The sequence below is a fragment of the Mauremys reevesii genome, linkage group 20 (assembly GCF_016161935.1).
Source record: "Mauremys reevesii isolate NIE-2019 linkage group 20, ASM1616193v1, whole genome shotgun sequence".
Lineage (NCBI taxonomy): Eukaryota > Metazoa > Chordata > Testudines > Geoemydidae > Mauremys > Mauremys reevesii.
In genome coordinates, this window is record NC_052642.1 from 18,275,754 (window position 1) to 18,284,779 (window position 9,026).

General features: G+C 37.9%; 1 protein-coding gene across 1 annotated transcript; it reads right to left on the bottom strand.

Moving 5' to 3' along the window:
• Nucleotides 1–5,154: 5,154 nt before the first annotated feature.
• On the bottom strand, nt 5,155–6,117 carry LOC120387550 (sphingosine 1-phosphate receptor 2-like). The gene has a single exon (XM_039508469.1). It carries the CDS (start codon nt 6,115–6,117, stop codon nt 5,155–5,157), a length of 963 nt encoding a protein of 320 aa, XP_039364403.1.
• Nucleotides 6,118–9,026: the final 2,909 nt, after the last annotated feature.

Here is a 9,026-nt window from a genome sequence, read left to right on the forward strand (position 1 = left end):
TTTTTTCTCCTCCTTTTTGAGTCAGTCTCTTCTTCTTCCGTCCCCATCCCTTTTAGATGGTTGAATTTAGTTTGATGCATCCATACTGGATATTTTAGTTGACTACAGTGTCACCTGCTGGAACGAACCTTTCAATGCTCTACAAAGTCAACTAAGGGGGAGATTTTCAAAAGGCATAAACAGGAGTCAGGTGACCAATTCTAATTGGCTTTTCATTGAGAGTTAGGCTCAAACTGCCTTTGTGCCTTTGAAAATCTCCCTGTAAATTCATGCAACTTCAACAGATATTTGGCACTTTTTCTATACCTGGGAGACTATGGGCTCATTCTATTCTATTCTTCCTAGAAACATCACCTACAAGCAGCAAAAATCCTCCAATCTACATCAACATGACCTGCTTTGTTCACTAGGAGCCTGAAGATCAGACAAACAAATTAATGTGAATTTGATGAACCTCAGACTATGGATCATTTTTTGGAACATTCAATATCTATTGTATTCACACAGAGAAAACATCAGTTCATTTAATGTTAGTTAAGGTTACACTGTTACTTCAACAACATCTTCCTCAAGGGCTGAAAAACTAGCAGACAAATAGTTAAGAACGACACTTCTATTTCTCTGCCTATACCCATATAAAATGTGTTAACTCTCACGCATTACTATCCTCCTTCTACAACTTATTGTTAATACCCCGGGCTCCGTAAAGTCCAGTGCAGCCTTAACTCCAACATACATACAAGGACGGCACATACATTCAAAAAAATTTTAAATCCGTCACATCTCTTAAAAGAAGAAGTTATAGTTTTAACATATGTCTCCTTCTCATATGTATATTGGATTTAAGGCTGTATGGTGGTTTATAACGAGGAGACAGGTTAAAAGTTGTTCTCTTTTTCAAAGCAATCCACAGACAAAAGCATTTGTCTCCTTCTTGGATAAACTACCATACATGTTGCTTTGATCTCACTTTTAAAGAGAGAGTGCTCATCGTGCTGTTTTCCACATAGTCCTGCTCTGGAGAGGCTTGTAGTGAGAAATAGAGGGACCCTCTTACAAAATACTCATAATTTCTCCCTCTCCCCCACTCTCTATTTTTGTTGGTCTAGGAATGGGCCTGGAAGAGGGTTAGAGGCATCATTAGCCAAGAAAAGATGGATCTTGAGATGAGATTCTGAAATAGTCTGGTATTTAGATAGATAAAGGGAGAGGCACTCTTGCAGACAAGAGGGACAGAGTAGGAAAAAATATGAATTCTCTATGAAAAAATAGGGATTCTGAAAAGAAAAAGAAGTCTAGTAATGGAGAGGCCACAAGAGAACCGCTGGCTCTATACTGTAGCTATGGTAATAATCTGCTACATGGAGTGACATATTTCTGGAAGGAATCCCCTTATAAGCCAAGTCAAAGGGGTGGAAACTGTAAAGCACATTATGACTTGGAGAATGTATAATAGCATCCTGCAGGTTACTGCTGGTTGATCAAAAAGGCTCAGTTCCATCCAAGGTGATCAGAAGTGCTGGACTTGAAAGCTAGTGTCCACGGGTTTTGACCAGAAAACAAGTAGAGGGAGAAGGGACCCCCCTAAATGGCCACATAATAATCTAAAGCAACCATTTACTGCTTTGCAGAGTTAATGGTTAAACTGAATTAATGTTAGTTACCAGAATTCATCACAGTCTGAGTGGTACGAAGCACAAGAACAATACTCACATGATCACTCACTAACAGCAGCCTGGTAAAGGGCAGTTTGAGCTTCGGTGTCCTTGGATTTATGATTTGCATTTGTTTCGCAGCATAAATAATCAACAGAAGTGACAGGCAGCATTGTAGGCTTATCAACACACTGATGAGGAAAATGCAATACATACTCAGGTACCACCGTGATGAGCATATTATAAATACACAGAGTATTTTACTTCATCTTTTCAGCACTGGATCTACAGTTCCTATGAAACTAGAGGACCATTTGCAAATCCTGCTTCCATTACTCATAAGTAATGCAGAATGCAGCTGCCCTCTTGTGGTGCTCCATGCAGAACACACATTTCACACCTGTGCTCTCTCTAGCTTTGATTTCTGGATGGATGTTGAGATACTACCTCTGCCCTATCAAAGCCAACAAAGCCTGGATCCAATGAACCTGGGCTATGCCGTAAGGTTCTTCTGTTTTACCAGGCTTTTACAGGGGCAGCGAAAAGGAGGGGGCTGAATAACATTATGGAGTGGGGGGAAGGAGGAGGGGTTTATATGGATGAGTTGGAAGATCTTATTTAAGGTCAATAATCTAATATATTTATTGACTGTATCTCAGACAGGCGGCTTTTTAAATTTGAAAAAATAAACAAATCTGGATTCCTAATTACAGGACCTTCTCCTGCTTCTTACTGTTATGACTAATGCAATATTTACACACTCGAAACCAAATCAATGCCCCACTGTGGGAGGCACTGAACACACACAGAGCAGGAGACAGTTCCTGCCGTGAAGAGTTTACGGTCTAAACAGACAAAGCATGAGAGGAGAAGAAGAGGCACTGATAAGTGAAGTGACTTGTTCAAAGTCACACATCAGTGGCAATGCTGGAAAGAGAACCCCAGGCTTCTAGATCCCAGCCCAATGCGCTAGCCACTGGACTACATTTCCTCCAAGTTAAATCAATGTCAGTTTTGCTATTGACTTTAGTAGGAACAGCACTGTGCCTGAACAAAAGGGTCTGTAGCAGTACAAAGTTTTATTTGCAAATTGATAGGTTTGAGATTAACTTTTCTCTCTCTCTGGCTAGGGTCCAACTGTTTGTTATATTGGTTTTAAAAGAATTTCAACATCTTTTACAATCACCATCATAGCTAAATGGTAAATGAAATATTCTGGTTGCTACATGTCAGCTTGCCAAGGTCAACATGGCTGTTAATGCAGCTAAGCAAAATAAATATCACCCCCCAGTTTTATCTTTATAATCTGCCCTTTAGTTTTGTTTTGTTTTTAATCTCCTGATTTACAACTCAGGTTGAAATATAATTAGCGAGAAACAGATGTTTAGATGTTTGCAGATAATTTCTGAAATACAATTAAGAATACAGTAATATTTAAAAGAAGTGGAAGAAAATTGATCCTGCTTGACCTATAAGACATCATTTATTTTAATGCATTATTCATTATTGTTTACTTGGTACTGTCATTTCCTTAAAAGTAATGGATGGCTTTTAAATGCTTGCTTAAAAAATATAAAAACACCTCCCAGATTTTCCATATTTAGCGTCACAGTCAAGACGGCTTTTGTTACCAATATCCATAAAACACTAAATTGCCAGTATGTAAATGTTGAATTTGCCTATGTGTTAATTTAACTGATGCATGTTATCATCATATTAAACTAAACATACTGTTTCAGACCCTCTGAATAAAAGGCTGATGATGTTTAAGGAAAATTTCACCTAAGCCTTTACAGGTTTCAGAGTAATAATTAAAAGCAAACAAACAAAGTGCAAACAAAAACCACCTTGAAATGTATAAAAACAAATAGCTTTGTTTTCAGAACTCCAAACCAGCAATTCAAGGGCTGATTTTCAAATGATCATTTTGTTTGGCTTATATGATGTGTGTGTTCATTTTGTGACTATGAATCCATATTACTGTATTTTCACACACCAGACAATGTCCATTTAAGTAGTGTTTTCGATCAAAAAGGTGAGCTTGTGTAATGAGGATTTCTAAGTGCAGATTTCTGAATACACAGCCATACATGTAGTGCTTTAGAGCTACCTCAGATCGCTCAAAACTTCTATCCCAAAAATCACCCCCAAAAATGTATCCCAAAAGTTTATTTTGAACAATAAAGGGCGGAGTTGAAAAATTAGTTTTCCATCTTCTAGTCTATGTAAGGAAATATGAAAAAATAAACTATTCAAGTATCTAATTTTGGGGAGGGGACCGTCCCTCTTTTTAATTAGATGCAGATGAACAAAGTTTAATACCAGTTATAAAATGTTTGCTTTTTTTATTTAAAAACCCCAGCAATTTTCTTGGTACATGATGAATTCCATTGCAGTCTTGATATTGTGAAACTGAAGTGTGTTTTTAACTGAGATTATAGTTCAAGTTTTAAAGTGGGTGCAGTGTGAAAAGTAGAAATATGAAGAAATAAAAAGGTAGAAAGTATAGAATCACAAATGTTTCACAAAAAAGACACAATCAGTCCATATTTTGCAATTAAAAGGGCTACAGTAAACTACGGTGAGTGCTATATTAATAGAAAAAGAAAAATTTTTGCACACAGAAAAGACTGATTATAAATAAATAGCTGAAACTTTAATTTTTTCTACTATTTCTGAAAATTTTCATGCAAATGAACACAAAGTCGCCTTTAAAAACATGAAACAATACAAAAAGTAAGAAAGTTTGCTAGTAATGCAAGCACAGCAGGAGCACATTTCCACATGCAAAGTAAATAGCAGCCATGGATTTATTTTTATCTCTTAATGCAAAATAAATCTTATGTTTCCAATAAAGGGACAGACAAATCAGGCATACACAGAACTGTCAGCAGACAAATAACTGCTACTCTCAATTCCCCTACTCAGGGTCAAGGATTATCTGAATAATCAAGTAAAAGTAAAATAATGTAAAGGAAATTGATTTAACTCACAAAACTCTTTCCTTTCAAAACAGCAGCATTGCTATTTTATCAGAGCACGACAAACATGGGTGCATCCAGAGAAGCACCTAACAGACCATTTGGATGATTGCATTTCTATAGTCCAATAACTGAAGTAGGCTAATGTTCACAATCGGTTTTTGCTCATTAAAAAAAGCTTTCCTTGTTTGGGTTTTTTGCTCCCCCAAACACTCAGTCTGAATTTCTCCACAAGTGCATTACAAAGCAAGGACCTGAAGATCTCAAGTCAGTGATGCTGGTGCCTATGGAAGAGTTAAAAGCAGTTCCAGCACTACCTCTGCCAAAGTAGCAACAGGGAGCTGTCCACTTGCCCTAGTTCTGAAATTGACCCATGGTTGTGAGCCAATCTTTGGCATGCTAGAACCCGAGTGTGGCTTTGCAAGAGAACCACAGTCCAGCTGAAGAACTTAATGCATGCAGAAAAGGATTAGACAGACAGACAGTTTTATGTTAGTCATATGCAATTCCAGAGTAGGTCAGATATTCCCAATGACTTGCACCCGGTTGCTGGCAGGGCACTTCAAAAACTTGAGCTTACTCCCCAGTGTTTTAACTTGGAGCGTGTATATGATGGGGTTCCCCAAAGAGTTCATGGTTATCAGCATAGCAGTACAGTTTCGAAACACATAGACACTTGGATACAGGTCAGTGGGGCACAGACGGTTGGCTGCATCTAACACGACTCCTACAACGAAAGGTGCATAGGAAACCAGTGCCAGAAGCCAGATAAAGACACTAGTTCTGGCAACCTGGACTTCAGCTGATTTGTAGGTGCCATTGGCTTGTCCACACGCTCCCATTGTGAACTTCTGTTTCCTCAATATGGCAATGATGCTAAGGTAGGTGAACAGAGGCAAGATAAAGGCCACCGCACAGTTGGGGATGGTGATTAAGATGAGGTAGTCAACACAAAATGGGCTGTAGAGAGCAGACATGTTTTCTTTGTTATGCAAGCAATTCCACCCCACTAGAGGTATGCAACTCAAAGAGAAGGCAAGTGCCCAGTTAATTAGAGCTGCAGCCAGCGACTGGTTTCGGGAAACCCTGCATCTCATCCTGAGGCTTTCTGCCACAGCCAAGTAGCGCTCAATTCCAATGCTGACTAAGTTATAGATGGTGGACAGAATAGACATAGTATAAAAGGCATAAGCTATGAGGATATCCTTGGATCCAAAGATTGTGCTTTCTGGGTTAGTGATGAACAGCATTGAAATCCAAAAGCCTGAAGAGCTGGTGAGAAGATCAGAAAAAGCCAGATTGCAGAAAAGAATAAAGATGGGTTTATGCAGATCCTTTGTAGACAATATGGTAATGATGACTGCACAGTTGAAGATCACAGATATTACATTAATGATCAATTGAGGGATACCCAGTGCAAGGACTAGATGCGAGCTCCAGATTTCAGTGCTGTTGACAGAGCAGTTCAGGTATCTGTTCATGGTGGAAAATCCAATTTTAAACAGCTAAAAAACACTGCTTTGCATATCCTATATCCCGTGAGAGCGAACAGTACAAGATGTATTACTGTCCCCCTGCTCTGCAGTTCAAAAATTTATCTTTTTGTTGAAGTTTCTGTTGCCACGATATCATCCTAATAATGAATTAAACTTCAACCCTTAGTGCATTTAAGCACTTTGGTTATCAATTCAGGGGCATGACTAAACCCCTTCAGGTTGCTAGGATAATCAAAGGTGACAAACATATTCAATAAAGTATCATTCATTTCCCTATGACAACCTTCCTCTGCCTACAGCAACCTTTATCAAGTAAATATTCACTGCCTACAATGGCATTATATAATCAGATTAGTAATTATAAAGTCTCGGATGGTATCCCCCAAAAAAACCTAATGTGAATTCAGGCCCTAATTCGTAGATAGATTAGACAGAGATAGATATGCTAGTATGGTAATATTTAGCAGAGCATGTCATTGGGTAGAAATTAAACATAGAAAACAGCATTTTAGCTTCACTGTCTTGAGCCCCAATCCAGCAGAGCATTTAAAAAAATGCTTAAAGTTAAACTTGTGAGTAGTCCCATTGATTTCAGTGGAATTCTCATGTGCTTAAAGTTAAGCATGTGCTTACGTGCTTTTGCTGGCTCAAGACCCTGGTCTTCAATTCAATTTCTTTGTAGAAAAAGATGCCAATTTATTGCTCAGCTTTCATTTCAGAGCGAATCTTAAAGCTTCTCAGATCCTGGCTGTTTACAGATCTTTAGTACTATGTTCTTAACTGAAATCAGCCATTTTCTGCCTCTCTCTAGACCTGATGAGAGTCAGGGGGGATAATTTCTTAATCCAGCCTCTCACACAGAGTTGTGAGCTGTAATTTCATCTCAGAATGATTCTCAAGGGGTTACACCTACCAGAAAAGCTACTAACCATTAAAGCTTCCATACAACACAGCGTCCCCTGAGTTAAAATTAAAAATTGTTTTATGCACAAAAATATATATAGGTAACGTGCCTAACACATTACATAGGAATACATCAGAACTGCTAATAGCAATTTTATAGACAGAATCAAAAATCTAGTAGCTAAATGCCTGTTGTTCTCACAGTTGCAACCGGTCTGAACAGTAGCAGTTCAATTTTTCTAAGCACAGTACAGACATGGTAAGACAATAGATCCCCAAGCCTGCAATCAAATCCCTTTGCAATGTCCCAGAGGGGCTCCATGCAGGTCGAAGGGTCTGCCCACACAGAGCTGATTACAGAACTGAAACCTGTATTTGCAGAGATATTTTCAGGAAGGACATTCAAAAATGCTTCATGACCAATAGCTAACTATAAGGGCCTGAGTCTCATCTCTCTTACAGTGGTGTAAATCATGAGCCCCTCCTACTGTTTTCTTTTTGAAGTTAAAACATATATTGAATAAGAGGGTCTATTAGTAGGATTTTCAAAAGCACCCAAGCAAGTTAGGCACCTACCTCTTAATGAAATCAAGGGAAGTTAAGCATGTAAGCTACTTCGGTGCTTTTGAAATCCCATTGTATGTATTTTTCTAGTCCTGATACAAGTTTGTAGCAGGCAAACGACAAGCATCTGTATTTGTATATATTCATTAAGGGATATTCCATGTGATACCCGTATAATTAATGACTACTTTCTGATTTTTTATTTTTTTTTGAAAAGCTACATGAGTTTCAAGAACCAGGTTTAAAGTGCTTCAGCCTAGTTAGAAAAAGGCTGGTGTTGGAATGTACATTATAAAAATGCACGTTAGACAGTAGAGGTCACTGTTGTTACAAAGAATGTTCTACAGCTATACACATTGTGAGTGGGAAAAATGAAGAAATTGGAACAGTTTCAGACTTATCTGGGAGTACCACAAAATCCCCCCTTAGAAAGCTTTTGCTGAGTCTGATGGATTTCTTTTCTTTTTTTAACATCATCTCAGCCATTGCAAACAGTAAATCAATATGTGAATTTGCACTGGTACACAAGTACCTTTTCTACACCCAAACAGCTGCTTTTGGTCCATAAAACTGTTTCTTTTTTTACATACAGCCCTCTCTTTTTATCACAAGAAATCTTCTGGACAGAGACCTGGTGAAATATTTATGCTGTTATTTGACTGTCCAAACTGAGGACCCAATGGTGCAAGTTTCCTGTGAGCAAAATGACCAAATTGGGCTATACCAAAAACTTTCTAGAACAGAATAATTACAGAATAATTTTAAATCAGCGGATGATGCACCAAGTCATGAGTTTGCATCATTATTCTATAATCATAGGGTTCATTTTTATTAAAAATAAGCATCTTATTACAGTTAAATGGTAATATTGCTACACTGTAACTCAAACAGCAGTTTTGGACTTGATGTAGGAATTATTAGCCTGGGTGAATTTCTACAGACTGTGTTATATGGGAGGTCAGGGACTAGATTATCAAAATTGTCCCTTCTGTCCTTAAACTCTATGAATCTGTGAATCACATAATAGTTCTGCCAGCATTTTACAACATTCAGCTAACCGGAAACCCAAAGTAAGAAATCCATATGAAAATGCTGGATGGACATGAAAAGGAAACCAAAATAATCCCACTTTATATTAAGGATGCCTTTATAAAGTTGATAAAGGCTTAACAGGTGTTGTAAGCATGTTACAAATGTAAATAGTGTGCATTATAGAGGGTTATAAGAACATCAGCCAAGGTGTTATCAATGGTTATAAGCAAACTATCGACCTGTTTGACTCTACAACAGTTGATCAACCCTTTATTAAAAATATATTCCTGATATATTAACCCTTTATAAACATACTCAATGCAAAGTGTGACCCACCAAAAGTTGTGTGTTAATGTTTTTCTATACACTCTTTGTTTGTCCTCTTACTACTTCAT

Coding starts and splice junctions, on each gene's coding strand:
- LOC120387550 (XM_039508469.1), bottom strand. CDS start 6,117: ATGAACAGATACCTGAACTGCTCTGTCAACAGCACTGAAATCTGGAGC.